At 56.1% G+C, this 16,120-nt stretch overlaps 8 protein-coding genes across 8 annotated transcripts; 3 read left to right on the plus strand and 5 right to left on the minus strand.

Annotated features, from left to right (window-relative positions):
* Positions 1-450: 450 nt before the first annotated feature.
* On the plus strand, positions 451-1,140 carry AYL99_05670 (hypothetical protein; the record flags this gene model as incomplete). Its single annotated transcript, XM_018837182.1, has 1 exon — positions 451-1,140. One exon carries the CDS (start codon positions 451-453, stop codon positions 1,138-1,140), a length of 690 nt encoding a protein of 229 aa, XP_018694035.1.
* A 955-nt stretch (positions 1,141-2,095) lies between these two features.
* AYL99_05671 (hypothetical protein) lies at positions 2,096-2,791 on the minus strand (the record flags this gene model as incomplete). Its single annotated transcript, XM_018837183.1, has 2 exons — positions 2,096-2,677; positions 2,771-2,791. 2 exons carry the CDS (start codon positions 2,789-2,791, stop codon positions 2,096-2,098), a joined length of 603 nt encoding a protein of 200 aa, XP_018694036.1.
* A 1,210-nt stretch (positions 2,792-4,001) lies between these two features.
* AYL99_05672 (hypothetical protein) lies at positions 4,002-4,622 on the plus strand (the record flags this gene model as incomplete). The annotated part of the gene is made up of 1 exon (XM_018837184.1): positions 4,002-4,622. One exon carries the CDS (start codon positions 4,002-4,004, stop codon positions 4,620-4,622), a length of 621 nt encoding a protein of 206 aa, XP_018694037.1.
* Positions 4,623-5,654: 1,032 nt separating this feature from the next.
* On the minus strand, positions 5,655-6,674 carry AYL99_05673 (hypothetical protein; the record flags this gene model as incomplete). The annotated part of the gene is made up of 1 exon (XM_018837185.1): positions 5,655-6,674. The coding sequence occupies one exon, from the start codon at positions 6,672-6,674 to the stop codon at positions 5,655-5,657; it is 1,020 nt and encodes a 339-aa protein (XP_018694038.1).
* A 1,466-nt stretch (positions 6,675-8,140) lies between these two features.
* AYL99_05674 (hypothetical protein) lies at positions 8,141-9,844 on the minus strand (the record flags this gene model as incomplete). The annotated part of the gene is made up of 1 exon (XM_018837186.1): positions 8,141-9,844. The coding sequence occupies one exon, from the start codon at positions 9,842-9,844 to the stop codon at positions 8,141-8,143; it is 1,704 nt and encodes a 567-aa protein (XP_018694039.1).
* A 613-nt stretch (positions 9,845-10,457) lies between these two features.
* AYL99_05675 (hypothetical protein) lies at positions 10,458-11,126 on the minus strand (the record flags this gene model as incomplete). The annotated part of the gene is made up of 1 exon (XM_018837187.1): positions 10,458-11,126. One exon carries the CDS (start codon positions 11,124-11,126, stop codon positions 10,458-10,460), a length of 669 nt encoding a protein of 222 aa, XP_018694040.1.
* A 253-nt stretch (positions 11,127-11,379) lies between these two features.
* Positions 11,380-12,129, plus strand: AYL99_05676 (hypothetical protein; the record flags this gene model as incomplete). Its single annotated transcript, XM_018837188.1, has 1 exon — positions 11,380-12,129. One exon carries the CDS (start codon positions 11,380-11,382, stop codon positions 12,127-12,129), a length of 750 nt encoding a protein of 249 aa, XP_018694041.1.
* A 353-nt stretch (positions 12,130-12,482) lies between these two features.
* AYL99_05677 (hypothetical protein) lies at positions 12,483-15,707 on the minus strand (the record flags this gene model as incomplete). The annotated part of the gene is made up of 1 exon (XM_018837189.1): positions 12,483-15,707. One exon carries the CDS (start codon positions 15,705-15,707, stop codon positions 12,483-12,485), a length of 3,225 nt encoding a protein of 1,074 aa, XP_018694042.1.
* Between the last annotated feature and the right edge of the window lie 413 nt (positions 15,708-16,120).

Below are 16,120 nucleotides of genomic sequence, written 5' to 3' on the forward strand. Positions count from 1 at the left end.
CGGAGCCTTCCTGCGCGTCGCTCGCCTATGCGGCTGGAACAAGCCGCTGGACATCCACTCCATTCGGTGGTGAATGCAACATCACACCATGGTTGCTCGAGACTCTCTCACGCGACGTGTCTCGGCCTCCTGCCAATGGGTTGCAGCTTCCACCCTGAATCTCCAGATCGCATGACTGTACATCTGCTCTGCAAAGCTGCCATGATCATGAGGTGAGCTTCTCGACGCTTCAGGCAACACCCAGAAAAAATTGGCACGTAACATGGCATTGTCCAGTGATGGGCACATGACTTTGGCCGAGGTCCTGGGAGAGGGAGGCATGCTACTTGGGAAGACATATACACGAGGCTGCCTCTCGATGATGGGGTCAGAGACTAACATCCAAGCCAAAACACAATCTGAAAACTTGTCCTTGCAAGAGACATCAACTCGAAGTCGAAATCAACCAACATGGCGGGCTGGTTCTACATCACATCCGACATCGACCCATACCCAACGACACACATCTCCCACACCTATCCAGAACCTGGGCATCACCTGCACCACATCCCGGTTCCATACATGGCACACAAGGTGTACACCAAGTTCCATGACCGAGACGAAGACGTCCATCAACCCAAGACCGATGTGCGCGAGACGCTGAGCAACTTCTACTTGGAAGTCGAGTTGCCCGGCGTCAAGGAGCACACGGAACTTCGTCTGCGCTGGACATCGAACCGCACGCTGCTGCTGACGAGCAGGACTCACCGGCCCGACATTCCGGAAGGGGAGTTGGTCGAGGAGCCTGGCCCACCACCAGCAGTCACAGCTCCCACGCCGACACCCGCTCCGCCGACGACAGGCGAGACTCCTGCTGCTGCCCCTGCTCCTACAACAGAGGCAGGGGAAGCGCCCGAGACCAAAGCGGCCGCAGAACAGGCCCCCAAGAAGCACGAGCCTCACTTGACCGTGCACGAGCGGCAGGTCGGCGAGATGATCAGGGCCTTCAACTTCCCCGTCGACGTCGACCGCGACCGCACGCACGCCAAGCTCGACGCTGGGCTGCTGAGGATCGTGGTGCCCAAGATCATGGAGCACGGCGAGGCCCAGCACATCCATGTGCCCATCCACTTCACCTCGCTCCCCAGCGTCAGCACCTGAATCAAAGGCCGGAGTCGCAGCACTGGCCAGAGTCGTGAGCAGCGGCGCCATCATCACCCAAGCGACTTTGTCGAGGCCATTCCGGATGTGGATTGGAGGATTGCATCGATATTGTGCGGCGAATTTGGAGAGTACGATGAGGCAGACGACGACGGCTAGGCAACTGATTGAAGGGGCATCGGAAGGCTCGTGGGCTCGATTTGGATAGCTGATTGTGTGTGTGAAGAAAGGAAATGCGGCGAAGCAAGGAACAATCTGTGTATTATTACTGTGGTTACTACTGGAACACTCGATCAGAGAAGGGAAGATAATGTGTAATGATAATTCCGCCGCTTTATTGAGACTTCCTTCCCTCATCCTACCTCCAGTACCACCCTAATTGAGCTCTTGTCGATTAAATAAGTACACAGTACTATAAAAGCTCCGACGAGATAATAATACCATGCACCCGATGAGACAAGAATGGGAACGAAAAGAGTCCTCCTCTCTTGTTTCTATGCGGCGATCAGTGTCGTCGTCTTCCTCCTTCCAATACTTTTTTATATACACACTCATTTATGCACCGTGGAGAAGCAGAATCGTGGGATCTGAGAGTCGTGAATACTTCGTTGTATTTTATGTTTCATCAAGACGTGAGTAGGCGTTAAAGCCTCTGATGCTTGCTCTGTGTGTGATGTATGTACAGGTCTGGTGGGCGGGTGGGTTGTTACATGTGACGTGAAAAGTTCCCCCTTGTCTTCCTTTCCTTTCGAGATTCGCTTCACAGAAATCCTGCCTGCTCTGATTCGCCCAATGCCCTTTGAACCGAAGGGGGAGAAGGGAAAAAAATATAATAAACAAACATCATCGAGTCGCCCTCTGTATACTCCGAAGCTGGCAGAAAGGTTGGTGGTGGTGGTGGTAGTGGCGGCGATGGGGGGGGGGAACGTGAAAGGCATCGTCATCCATGCACTCATTACTCGTAGAATTCATCGCTCCAGACGTCCTCCTCGATGACATCCTCCTCCTCGTTCTGCTCGACCCACTCGTGCTGCGCCTTGGTGTCGTCCTCGGGCCACCAGCCCATGGGCTCGGACTCGTGCGAGGACCGCCTTCGTTCGTGATGATGGTGGTGGTGGGCGTCCTTGTGCTTGTCATGGTCGTGCTGGACTTTGACGGGCGTGACCTCGACGAAGCTGGGTCTGCGCTCGCGTCGTTCGGCGGCGACGGCGGCGGTCTTGTCGTCTGCCATCGCAGACGTCGTGGACGACCGGGCCATGACCGGCGGGAAGGTCGCTTCGGCGTAGACCTTCTCCGGGGGCGGCGTGGTGCCCGTGTTGAACGTCTCGGACGGCCGCACGTGGGCCTTCTTCACCATGGGCATGGGCCGTGCGGCCTTGTCGGTGACGGGCGGCTCCAGGGGCAGGAACTCGGTCGATAGCGGCGGGGCTAGGTACAGGAAGTCGCTGTAGTCGGTGTCGTTGTAGATGGGCACATAGCCGGCGTTGTTGACCTCGATTGACGTCGGGGCTTTGTCTGAGTGCTCGGTGGTGGTACTCTGGGGGGCGGGAAGGGTCAGCCACGAAACACGTGCATTGGATCTCACCCAGGGGAAAGGAGTTTCCTCGGGGGGGCTGGAATTCTGACTTACTGTTGCTGTGTGGGACATCATCTTGAGTGAGATTTAGTGGTGGTGGTGGTGGTAATGGTGTTGTTGGGTATTCTCTGGCGGGATGCAGTAGTATGTAATAGACAACTGAGTTGATTGATGGTGATCTGGTGGTCTCGACGAGATGAGACGCGTTCCTGTGTCCATTTTTATGTTGGAAATCTCCCTCGACAGCTCACACACAAGAATATGTCTCTGTCGCATCCCAAGGGGTGCGTGTGTACGTACTGTAATCCGCAATACCGACCTGTTCGGGACGGGTGGTGCTCAGACGACCGGAACCCGCCGTATTGGTGGTGGATGGCGGAGTGGTGTGATGTCTGATATGTGATGGGACTGACTCACTTCACCTTCATGAAGGCTCTTTTGACTTTTTCCCCTTGAAATAATACGCGCATATTTGCATCTTGTCTGTCTGTGTCATCATCCCTTGGGTGTGTCTTTCGTGCATGGTATCGCCACCAGTCACCCGACTTGGTTGTCTCATCCATCCCAACACCTGCATACGGTACTGTACTTACTTCTCTCTCTGTATTGTCTGTCTGCCATGATGAAATGGCCTCATCTCAGACACTGACTTTCCCGTCCTTGACTCGTCTCGTCATGACTATCCCATGTCCATGTCTGCTTTCTCGATCAATGGCGCCATAGTGTCCCCCAATACCCCGGATTTGCAAAACCGTTGTCCGTCCCTCACCGTTTCAAACTCCTCCGGCATGCTGAACCCGAGCGGTTGGCATCGTCTCCCCGCTTTGTCGCAATCATCTGATGTTTGAGACTCCTGGTCGCCTATCGGAAAACCCTGCTGATGGTGTGAGTGGTACTTTCCTCCCCGCCGTCCACTGGCCAACCTCTGTCCTACTCGACCACTGCTGCAAACATTATTCATGGAAACCTCTTCGGAGGCCTGGATCCCCCGAGGACGATATTCGGCAATCAAGTGATTCAGTACTGACAGTGGCTGTGTCTGGTCCCCCGTCCAATGGCCATACGCATCCAGTCTTGTTCGGCACCCTTCGTCTCGTGAAGGGGACGTGTATCCGTTTCCTCTGCCATCCGCCGCCGTCCAGCTACTTCTCTAGCGGCAAAGGCTGCCGGGCAAAAATGTCTCTCTCCAATCATTTCTGCTCATCCCCAGACGTATAAAACTATTGACCCAGCCGCAGGCGTCGACGATCAGAGGACAATGCAACAACCCCAGATATAACCAAAAATGGTTGAGATACCCGTCATAGTCACACCTCCAGACTGCCATCCGTTCACAAACATACCAGATAACGGAGACCAGCCTGGCATTCTACCGGGAGATCCTGATTTTTCTCCCGTCGCCCACGAGGTGAAATTCACCAGCCCCCCGATGACAGCGGCACCAGTCCCTGTCGTCGCCATGGTGTCAGAAGGCACCCAAACCGAATCACCAAATCACACACCGGGACCAGAGGCTTCGCCTGTCAGGACGTTTAGCCCATGCAATCCCCTGAGCCCAACTCGCTCCCACTCCGACTCCAAACCTCACTTTCCTCCCTTCCCACCGTGGAGGGAGCTCCGTCACCGCATATACGGCCCCCATCCGGTTCACCCTGGATCGGCCGTCGTCAACGAGGGAAAAGTCGAGGGCTACCTCTCGCCTCCCGAAGAGCCGCCCAAATGCCCCATGACGCCACAGGCCGACCTCTACGACGGCCAGTCACCGTCCACGTTTGGCATGCAGTTTGACCGGCCGTCCAAAACATATTGGCGCCGCAACTCCAAGCCGGCCACGTGTGCCCAGAACTACGAGGACCACAAGCACCGCATGCTCATGGAGTGGCTCGAAAGGAGGAACTCCGTGTGAGAGCCTCCGGACCCGTGGCCACCCATCCCCTTGACCCGGTAGGTCGGGACGTCCACGCTACTACTCCTGCATTTCAACAGTGCATGTTGGAAGTAATACGTTGGCAGGCAACCTGCCGTGCGGCGTTCGACAGCAGCATACCGAGCTGTCGGTTGTCACACCGCATGTCCATCAACGGTATGAAGCCCCGACCAGCGACCCGTTACCGTCTGTCCTCAATTTCTTTTTCTTTTGTGTTATTCAAAAACAACTTGTGGAGGAATTCTTGTGGTTACAAAATTGCATGGCGGAACTTGCGTGTGTCGAGTTCAGCTCAGCTCATGTCATGATATCGAGATTGAAAACAACAACAACAACAGCAACAGCAGCAGCAGCAGCATCAGCAGCATGGGCAAAAGGATGGGCAAAGCGTTTCCAGGTCAATAATGAATAATATGACGGCCGGTTGTGGATGGACTTCTATGCCTGGATGGTCACGATCTTTCCTTTTCTTTTTTGGTCGGCTCACGCACAGCCCTGGAGTGATTCCTTGGGTTAGTCAGTCGGCAGGAGTTATCATCTCTACTGTGTAACTACCTACATATGAACTTGTACTCATAACTGTATCACGTTGGTTGGTTCACAGCATTCACAGGTTGTGTTCTTGTCGATATAGGTTCTCGGAGAGCTAGCCTAGACGCCGGCGTCCTCAACAATACGCATACCTCTGTAATTGTCCAGGCTGTCTGAGTTCTGCAAATGTCCTTGCAGTCCCAACCCTTCTCTTGTTTGGCCGCTTTGCTCAAACATATGTCCTCTCTGATCCCTCTCCCTCCCTCCCTGTCCTGCCCCCTAACTTTTGCTCGCCTCGCTCTGCCGCGGGACACCATGCACATTTCTAGTCTCCGATAACCCCTAAACGGACATCCTTTACACTCCCCTCCTCCCATCATGCAACTCCTTCCTTGAACATCACCGTCACAAAACCCCCATCCCCTCTTCCTTCCCCTCCCCCCCTCGTCCCGCCCCATCCCTGTTCTATTCCGTCCACGTTCAAAAAATAGCCACGCCGTTGACCGGACTGGCCACGCCGCCGGGGACGTAGCACGGCACGGACGCGACGAAGAAGCTCCAGCGGCCCTGGCGCGCGCACTCCTTGCTGAGGGCTTCGAGGTCGAGCAGCTCGCCGATGTTGCAGCCCCAGCCGGCCAGGAGGACCTCGTGCATGCTCCAGTCGAAGGGCGTGGGCCAGCGCTCGAAGCTGGGGTGGTCGCTGGCCACGGCCGAGAAGTGCTCCCAGATCCAGCGCAGCACCTCATCCGACTGCTCGACGCCCCCCAGCCCGGGCGGGCTCATGGACGTCAGCCGCTGGATCTCGGCCTCGCCCGCGGGCGTCGACACCATCGAGTAGTACGACTGGAAGAAGCCCGAGCGCACGATCAGGATGTCACCGAAGCGCGGGGTCGTGTTGTTCTGCCACTTGAGCACCTCGAGGATCCACTCGAACTTGATGGCCGACGTCTCGAACTGCTTGAAGGCGCCGCCCACCACGTCCTTCCCGGGCCCTTCGTCCATCCACCGCCGGAAATCCACCAGGATGCCGCGGCCCATGACGCCGCCGCGCTCCACCGCCTTGTGGATGCCGAGGATGTTGGGATTTTGGGCTCCCTTCGGGGACACGCCCGCGATGTCCTCGACCGTGGTGTCGTTGTAGAACAACCCGGCCTTCTGGTACCCGAAGTGGCGCAGGCCATCCCACTGGGTCGAGCTCTGGGTGTTGAACGACCAGGTGTCGTCATGCACGATGCGCGGCTTCTTCTGGTACACGTCCTTGACGAACACCTGGCGCCCGAACAGCGGCTTCTGGCCCTGGAAGTCTAGCGGCGCGTCCAGCGGGACCCGCACGCCCGTCTTGATCTCCGACGCCGCCGCCGCCGCCACCGTCTCCGGCGTCTGTCGGTTCAGGAATCCCAGCTCGTCCGTTGCGCCGTGCGCGCCCCACGCGTTGAGCCGCGTCGCCGCGTTGGACTTGTTGAGTGGAAGAGCGGAGAAGGGGACGGGGGGGCCGGCCATGGTGTTGAAAGTCGTTGGTTCCTGTCCTTCTTTCTACCTTGGGTATCTACGAAGTGTATGTATGTATAGCAAAGGTGTCTCGAGGATTTGTGCTGGAGATGATGGTATCAGTAGTGGTGATGGTGGTGGTGGTGATGATGGGCAAAGAAGAAGCCGGGTTGAAACACACACACACAAAAAACACGAACTTACACAACTGTGAAGGATCCCTTCGACTTGGAGGATTAGTGAAATAGAAGTCAAAACAATGACATCTCACCTTTCGGTCTCTCCTCCGAAAGGGACCCCCTCCCCTCCTCTCCCCTCCATGGATGTCGTCTCAGTAACCTGGACCGAATACAGCCACGGGAAAAGGTCGATTTGGAGAAGGAACGAACGGGCAACAACGGCTACTGCCCGAAACAACCCACTCGCTCACGTCCGTCGTGATCTGTGAAGCTCGGCACATCCAGGGCAGAAGAAGGAGGAGCGCGGGGAGGGGGACGTAGAAAGTGAGGGGCAGCACCGGTGATCTCTCTATCCCCTTTGTTTATGTACCTTTCCACGAGTCTGGGTCCGTGTTACGAGGTACAGTATGTAACATATATTGTCATGATGAGGGGCGCTCGTTAGGTGGGTACATACATAAGTCCACAGACGAACGCGAGGGGCAGACAGATCAATAGTGCACTCACTCACCGACTGACTGACTGCTGCTCCTTGTATGCATGCATGCATGCTACAAGTACGACAGACGGAGAGGAGAGCATTGCTGGGTTCGTCGGCTATGAGCTGAGAGTCCGGTGTGCATCGGGCTCTGATCGGACGAGATTGCCGAGGGATAACCTGGAAGAGTCGGTCAACAGAGGCGCCATGGGGCGGCAACGAGACCTAGACGCTGATCAGGGGAGGAGAGGAGATGAGATGAGATGGACGAGGCAAGAAGGAGATGAAGAGAAGAATGAATGAATGACGAGCAGAAGAATGGCATCTGGATTGAACGCAATCCTTGAACTCCATCTCTCTCTCTCTATCTTCACCCATCCAGCCCATTTGTGCGTGTCCAAATAAAATACATAGTCCATCAAAAAGAAAAAACCGTCCCCTTCGCTTCATCCACGTGCCAGCAAGACCAGACTGAAATACAGTGCCCCTCCAACCGTACCATGCCAACTCATTCAGTCTTCTGTGGCCCAAGGAAGACGTCTTCATCATATGACAAGACCGCTCTTCGGCCTCCCTTCCTCCCAGCCTGCCCCACCCAAATCACCAACGGGCCTGAAATATTATTCATACAGAGGATATAATGCTGATGCTGGAGTACGCAAAATTCCCAAGAAAGCTGTGTCTGAGAAAATTTGTGTGTTTTGCCTGTCGAAGAAATTGTATATCGCAAGAACTTTTTGCCCAAGACGCCGCAGGAGACTGATGTTGAGGAAATGTCCATTCTCGCCCCGGGATCTCTCGAGCTCATGTCGCCTCCCTCATCACGCATGTCCATTGACACCATTGACCCCATTCACCAACGGTGCCGGAAGACCGGCAATCACGCTGAATTGGCCGCCCGCACCGGCCCAAACCAGTTTCTTGTCTCTGACAGCCGTGTTGTCGATGAGTGTGGCCAGTTCCACATCGTCCGAAGTGCCCTGTCCGGTCTGGTAGGTCGTGCTGAACCCCCATGAGTACGCTTTGCCCTTCTTGTCAATGGCAATACAGTGGTCAGACCCTGCGGCAGCCATGAGAGCCTCAATGTTGGGGATTTGGGTCGGAACCACGAGAATCCGTGGGTGGCCAGCTGAATCGCGGACGACGTCGTCTTCTGGAAGTTCCTGGACCTTCAGACCCGACTGGTTTCCGTCAATTCGCCCCCAGACCAGCAATTCGTGTTTGTCGGTGACGGCGACGGTGTGATGAGACCCTCCCTGGATACATGTGACTTTGCCAAACTTGCCTAGCGTGTCAACAATAATGGGCATGTGGACGTCGTTGCCTTTGGTGTTGCCACTCTCGTCGAATTCTTTGGGAACGCCGGTTTGGCCGAAGTTGTTCAAGCCCCAGGAGTAGACGTCACCATTCGACTTCACCGCGAACGAATTGTAGGCCCCTGCTCCGACGTATTCGATCTTCTTGAGCGTGCCAATGGCAGTGGGTATCAGACTGTTTGTCGCTCGTCGCTCCAGGATCCGTCGACCCAATTGGTTCTGTTGCCCGGAACCCCAGCAGTAGACGGCACCACTCTCCTGCAACGCAAGAACATGATTGGCACCCGTGGCAAGCTGAATGACTTTGCCGATGCCCTTGATCAGCTTTGGTCGGAGCTGGATGAGCGTGGTCGGGTCAAAGCCAAATATGCCCTCGTTCGAACGAAATGTGCCCCATCCGTACACATCGCCCTGGGTCGTGAGAACAAAAGTGGCACTGTCGGTGCAGGCAACCTGGCTGAATTTGACATCTTCAGGCACACCCGACAGGTCCACTTCACCTGGGGTGGATTCTCTTGGGTTGACGGCTGTCTCCGAACCGCTGTCCGAGTCCGAGTCACTGGCATCTTCGTCGATGTCACGGAGACCACCTTCCCAGGCAGTGTCGCGACCCAACGCGCCCTGATCGTTGACGCCCCAGGTCAGAATCTTGTTGTCGTGGGTCAGAGCCGCAGTGTGCATCCCACCGACTGACAAAGCGACCACGCCGACGCTGTCCGGGCTGAGATTGGGATTGTATCGCGGTCTCTTGACTTCGGTCTGGCCCTTGGCGCTCCCGAGACCGAGTTCCCCCGAAGAGCCTTCTCCAAACACGTAGACATTGAGCTTCTCGGTTGGAGGCCGATTGATCTCTGCCTTTGTTGCCTTGGCCTTTTTGGCTGCCGTGGGCTTTTCTCGAGGGTGGGCTGATTCTCGTTTGAGGGAAGCATGCTCGTCACCGTCGGAACCGGGTGTGGGAGCTACTCGTGGTCTTTTCACGTTGGTTTGAGCGTCATGTTTAACCTCTGTTTCGGCCTTCCGCTTGCTTGTCTTCTTCACCGTCGCTTCTGGGACTTTATGGGCAGGTTTGGGCGGAGCCTTCACCGGGAAGGTTGGGGGATCGGCCTCCGTCGACGTCTGCGATGACACCTTCTTGACAGGTTTCGCCTTCGCTGCTGATTTTTTGGTTGCCTTTGCAGCGGCAGGCTTCTTGTCACGAGGGCGGGACATGGTTGATTCGGTCGGCGACGCGACGAGGAGACTCGGGTTGTCAGACAGATTGGAACGGGAGACAAGGATTTACTCGAGCCAGATGGGTTGGAGGTCGAGGTCTGTTCGTAAAGTAAGATGAATTCCAAGCCAAGAGAAGAGAGGCGTTTGTGGAAGAGCGTGGATCAAGGTCAAGGCAGTTGAGTGTAAAGTTGTTGAGGCGAGCAAGTCACGGCTGGTCCCAAAAAAAGTCAGTAGTGTGCATGATTGTTGTGGTCATTGGACGTGACACGAACGCAAGCCGCACAGCCCGAAATTCCGCCTGACTAAGCAAAAGCAACCCGGCGCTCGAGTCAGGAGACGTGCAAGATATTCACTGTACATATGGTGATGAACGGCCGATGATAGCTATGTGAAGAGGACGTGCCAGTAGCTTTCTCTTATTGATTGATACAACAGGCTCTTGATAGCGATGACTCTTCTCATGGTCGGAAGCCTCGTTTGCAGCTCCTCTAAACAGATAATATGATACAAATCAGACACAGGTTCAGCTGTTCTCGCTGGTGGAAAACCCCCCTCCAATGTGGCCTGTGCTGGAAGACAAGTATGTTGAGAACCAAGCCTTCTCCATCCTTCACACGACTTGCTTCAGTTCTCGGTTGCCCTTGGCGCGTGGGTTTGGCGCATTCTCGTTCTCCTGGATGTAGAACCGACGCAGCAACATGATGGCTTCTTTTCTGAAAATCCCTCCATAGCTTGGATAGCCCTCCTCCAAACCCTTGTCAGAATGAACCGGAAGCACGCTTCCATTTCCACCAAATCGATCATTGCCACAGCCAAAGAAGACACGGCGAATGCCATATTGCCTCAAGGCAGAAGCACACATAATGCATGGTTCAACCGTGACGTAGAGATCCGTCTCCTTGAGTTTGCTCGCGGGCATCTGGCTGAGAAACTGCGCAATGGCGAGGAATTCGGCGTGCCGCGTGCCGTTCAGAGATCGGTTCGTGTCATTCATGCCGCGCGCAACCACTTTGCCCTCGTAGACCAGAACACAAGCGACTGGCGTCTCGCCTCCACGGAGAGCGTCTTCGGCGACATCGATGGCTTGACGCATGAAGCCCTGATGGAGTTCGAGATCTTTGAGAACTTCAGGATGGAGCTTGTCTTTGTCGTTGGGGGTCTCTGGCTTGCCGGTGCTGGTCGCCATCTCGTCAGAATCTGAGAGATCCATGAGATCGGCGTCAGTAAAGGAATAAAACTCAGAGCCCCCAGGCCCGGGAAGGCCCTGGAGGAAGTCCATGGTGACTACATCTTGACTCACTGGAGAGCACACAGGAAAAGAAATCGTGGATTTCTGGGGTGGATTCAACAGCCTCGTGTGGCGTCGTATTCGCTTGAGTTGCCCGTTACAACAAATGGCGGCGACGGGGTGCGGGTTGGGTTGGTGATGGCCAGGACCGAGCGAGGAATGAAATCAAAGACGACTGAAGATAAATTGCTGTCACGGTCCCCCTGACGCCCGACGTGTTTGTTGTGTGTCGCAACTGCCCAAGATGGTCTTTCGCAGCCTCCTGCTGGCGTTGCTTGCCGTTTGTGCCTGCCCTGTCGTGCCTGTCCTGGCTGCGAGCGATGCGGCGGGCTCTAAACTGCCCAAGTCGGTCACTCTGTCCTACGAAGTGATCGGATCTCCTTCAGTCAAACCGCTTGTCACTATCTTCTACGATCCAAAGACCTCGAAGCACGCTTTGTCCTCGTGGACTCCTCCCCCTCTCGACTCGCTCAAATCTACCACGCCCGAACCTACCTCGTCGAAGCTGCTTCGGATCCTTCTACCTAATGGCAGTTCGACCGTAACCACCATCGACACTTTCAGCGACAATGTCCACCAGAAAATCGACCTCTGGATATCCCCAGAGGATGGATCGGTCTTTTCTGCTTCGGTCTCGGGCCTTTCACCACCCCCCTTGACCGCGGAGGAAGAACGTTACAAGAAGAAAGTCGAGAGAGCCAAGGCAAAGGGCAGGCCGATACCACCCCCGCCTCCAGTGCCAAATACCAAAAAAGCGAGAGAAGAAGCAGCCAAAGCAGCAGCTCTCCACGAGCCCATCAAAGTCAACCTTATCACCCCCAGCCCCGGCCCGTCCCCTGATCTAGCAACGAGGAAACCTCCCCAGGTCGATGGCGACGGCAGAGAGATTGTGCAGGAGGAACAACAAGAGAAGAGCTTCTTCCAGAAGTATTGGTGGGTGTTTTTGATTGGTACCGTGCTCATGATGAGTGGCGGTGGTGGAGCAGAGAAATGAACTCCTGCGGCCAGCGTCCCCTTCGCTCTGCAACGCCGGATATGTGGTTCCCGACTGGCGAAGGAAACATTTGGCCATGGGGTGTTCCGATGACTATACAGCAAGGTCTCGTTGTTCACTACCCAGGGATATTACTAGAACAATCCCCCCCGGCCTCGAATTGGCCTCGTAACGATGGACAAGGGGTGAAAGTAACCAGGTCAGGCTACCGTTCTCCGCTGACGCCGAATGCGAGAAATATGTGTCTGTTCCATTGTTCTGCAACTCACCAGGCAAAGCTGTTTCGACCCCTCAATTTTTGGGCATAAAAGAAAACATATACGGTCGATGGACTCCCGAGTTTGCTGTCACAGCTAATGCAGAATATCATCACTCGGAAGCTCACGACGGATTCGCCTGCCTCGTCCCCAGACGCTGAGATCCCAGACTTGTAACCCTCTGTCAGTCAGGACGACTAATTCATTCTCGGCAACCCTCCTCCGTGGATTTCTTTTGCGCTTGTGCACTGGTTCCGATTCTCCCGATTCACACCGCTCTGGAACCGGAGACATTCCACGTTCATGATCTGTTGTCATATCACGGAACTCGTCCCTTCTTCCTCCTGGTGAATTCTCTACTAGCTCGGTTTCTTTACCCTTGCCGGAGTCTAGCACTGCTGGATTGTGGGGTCTCAGCTCAGGAGAGTCGAGGACCACTTTGTTGGAGGAGTTGTGATACTCGGGAGGACGCGCAATGTGTTTGATCTGGCCGATCAATTTGGTGTCCGAAAAGGGCGCTGGAGGTATGTCATGGAAGACAGTATTCAAATCATCTCCTAGCTCTTTGTTGTATATATCCCGCGAGAAAGTGGCAGTCTGTACATCTGATATTGGTGACGGTTGGTTTTGCAGCTGCTGCCGGTCCTGGGGGTCGAAACTTCCAGCATCTGCTGATGTTCTAGCATCGAGCCGTCGCGGAGTCAGCCGTGCCGTGTTGTTGCTCTTGTTGCTCTCCACGTCTTCCTTTTCCTTTTCCTTCGACCCCCCTGCAGTCTCGTCCGCTGGCCCTTCCGCGTCCTCTGCCTTTCCGCGGATTTCTGCTGCATCGATACTACACTCCTCGTCATCTCGCACCAACTTTCCCAATGCCCAGCTCATCTTCCGAACCACCGCTCCACCATCCATCTTCAGCACGAGCGGACGGAGCTCGACGATCCGTTCGAGAGGCCAGCCGTCATTCGTGTGCGGATAAAAGTGCAACAAGTTTGCCAACGAATCCAAAGAGGATGTGCTTGAGGCGACAGGTGCGGCTACTTTCGGCGGTGGTGCTGCAGCCGAAGCTGCGGCTGGATCTTGGGTTGTGTGATCGTCCTCGGGGACGCCGTCTGGTGCTACACTCACCACGCTTGCGTCGTTGTCGTCGGCATCGTCGGCATCGTCGTGCTCGCTCTCGCTACCGCTCTCTGAGCTGCTTTCCCCTTCGCTCATGAAATCCTCAAAGTCACTGTCCTGGTCCCATATTTCGTCACACAGCTCCCGGGGATCCAGAGCATAGACGAGCACTCGGTCCCACTGTGCGACGGCGATCCGCTCCCCGCGGGGGGAGATGCATACGGTATCCAACCCTGTCAGCGTGGTGCGTTGGGGAGTCCACCCCCACAATCTCGCCGCGACACGCATGTCTGTTCCCCGCAGGCTGTCAGCGTCGGCGTCGTCGACATCTGTGTCGGAAACGGCGTCAACGTCCGGTTCAGTGTCATTGTCGGTAAAATTGTTGTTGCCAACAGCATCGTCGTCATCGTTCCCGACTTCGGGGGCGATGACGACGTCGGAAAGGGGCCCGGCCGTGGGATACAGAAGTACCGTCGAATCTCGTCTCGTCCGGTAGTCCTGTGGCGGGCGGGGCAGAGGGGGCAGATCATCCTTGGATTTCGTGTGCGGACAATCGTCGTAGAGGACGTGCTTGCGGATCTGCACGATCGTGAGGACCTGCGGGCCGGTCTCGACAAAGACACCCTGCTCGGTAAAACGGCGAAATGACGGGAGCTTCGCCGCGCCCAGGCACAGCATGTGGCTCACGCATGCCACCTCGGGCATCATGGGGTCTGGATCCGCGCCGCCGGATGAGAAACCCGGCTGGTGGGTAGTGAAGAACGGCAGGCCGAGCGTGAAGTGGGCGCCCACGATGGACGTGTTGTTTGTCCGTCGGACGCGTCGACGCAGCAAGCTCAACGAGTCGCTGTGCGCTCGATAGTTCGCGACGGGAGACGCCAATCGGCTAAGAACGCGGCTGCGGAGGGCTTCGTTGGCCAACAGCGTGGTGAACGGCACGCTCGACCCGGGGGCGTAGAGGGACAGGCGTCGGCCCTCTTTGAAGAATGCAATGGCCCGTGGTCGCAGTGGAAAGTACAACAGCCGCAAGTCCTGGCCGACGTCGTAGCCGCTGCGGTGGAACTTTTCGCGGACGGCGGTGACGGTGTAGGTGATTCCGCTCCCGTCAATGTCGTCGTCTGAATTCTCCCTCGCAGAGTCAAGTCGATCACCTGACCGCGACCGGTAGTTGGCACTGGGACGGTCAAACGGATAGAGAACCCAGACGTCGTATGCGCCCTGCTCGTCCCGCGGGAGGTGGTCGGTGGTGTAGAGACAGACTGTCGCATCGAGCGACGGAGTCATTGTGTCTGGGACATCCCACAGAATGGCGCACTCGAGACGGTTGTGGACGGCCAGGTGGACGGGAACCAGGATGTTGTCGTTGATGGACTTGTGTGTCGGTATGGGGAAGAAGACGGGCTTCTCGCTCCGGAACATGTCGTAATGGAGGAGGTGGTAGCGCACCCGAGCAAGCGAGGGGGACGTTTTGGACTGGTTATTCTGCTGCTTGGTGGACGACGGAGGCCGACGATACCTGCTAGACCGATGCTGCCTGGCCGCGTGCTCTTCGAGAACCTCTCTCACCGACAGCTTGACCGTCGTCGGCTCGGGATGGGACGTGTCGTGGGCGGGATCATCTTTAGGTGGCGTCCACGCATAGAGTACGGTGATGTAATGGCTCTTCTGCACGACCTGGATGATTTTCGCCTGGCCATCCCCGTAGGGGGACTCGATGATGTCGCCGGGCAAGTCGTTGTGGCAGTTCATGCGGATGCGGAGGCTGTTCTTCCGGACGAGACACACGTTGTTTCCCCACTCGCTCTCGACGCCGAGGCACGACGCCCCCGGGTCGAGGGTGCCGCCGCTGCGAGCGGAGAGTGCCCAGCTGCGACAGTCGGCGGTGAAATTGACGCCGTAGAGGTGCGACGCCGCGCGCTGCCGGAATATGAGGAACAGGTAGTCGGTGGTATTCGAGTGGTGCTCCAAGCCCAGCTTGATCCCGGGCATGTGGCGGAGGTGGTGCAGGATGATTTCGCGACTCTGCGACGCCAGAGAGAAGAAGCGGCGGTTGACCTGCAGGAGCTGGAAGAAGGACGGCGTGGTGCTGAGGTTGAAGATCTGCTGTAGGATCTCGGACGGCATGGAACCCAGCGTCGCTGCTGCTGCTGCTGATGTGACATTATCATGAGGGCGCCGCGAGGCTGGTGGTGGTGGTTGGTCGGACATCCTGGCTGGGCTAGCACACTTATGGCCTCACATCGTATTTGAGATTGGGAAGAGAGGTAGGTATGTGGACAGAGTGACTTTCTTTTTTCTCTTGGAATGGTAGAGGTCGGGAGGGTGGTTGTCAGTTAGGAATCTTCTGAAGCTGAAACAGAGACTGTCTGTCCGTGTGTCTATCTGTCTGTCTGGGCGCTACACGACGGCAGAGTGGAAGCAGAAACAGACACAGAGACCTCTCATTGCCTTGTAGAGTGGAGGGTCAATGCTAACAAAGAAGGAGTGAATATGATGAAGAAAGAGTGAAGAGGGAGGAAGAGGGCGGAGGACACGACGAGGTAGAGATGGAGTTGATGCCTAAAGTCGTATGGCGTCGTCTGATTGGCTGCGAGGGCGTTGAGCCAATTATGTAAGCCTCG

The sequence above is a fragment of the Fonsecaea erecta genome (genome assembly GCF_001651985.1).
Source record: "Fonsecaea erecta strain CBS 125763 chromosome Unknown Scaff4, whole genome shotgun sequence".
In the NCBI taxonomy this organism is placed as follows: Eukaryota; Fungi; Ascomycota; class Eurotiomycetes; order Chaetothyriales; family Herpotrichiellaceae; genus Fonsecaea; species Fonsecaea erecta.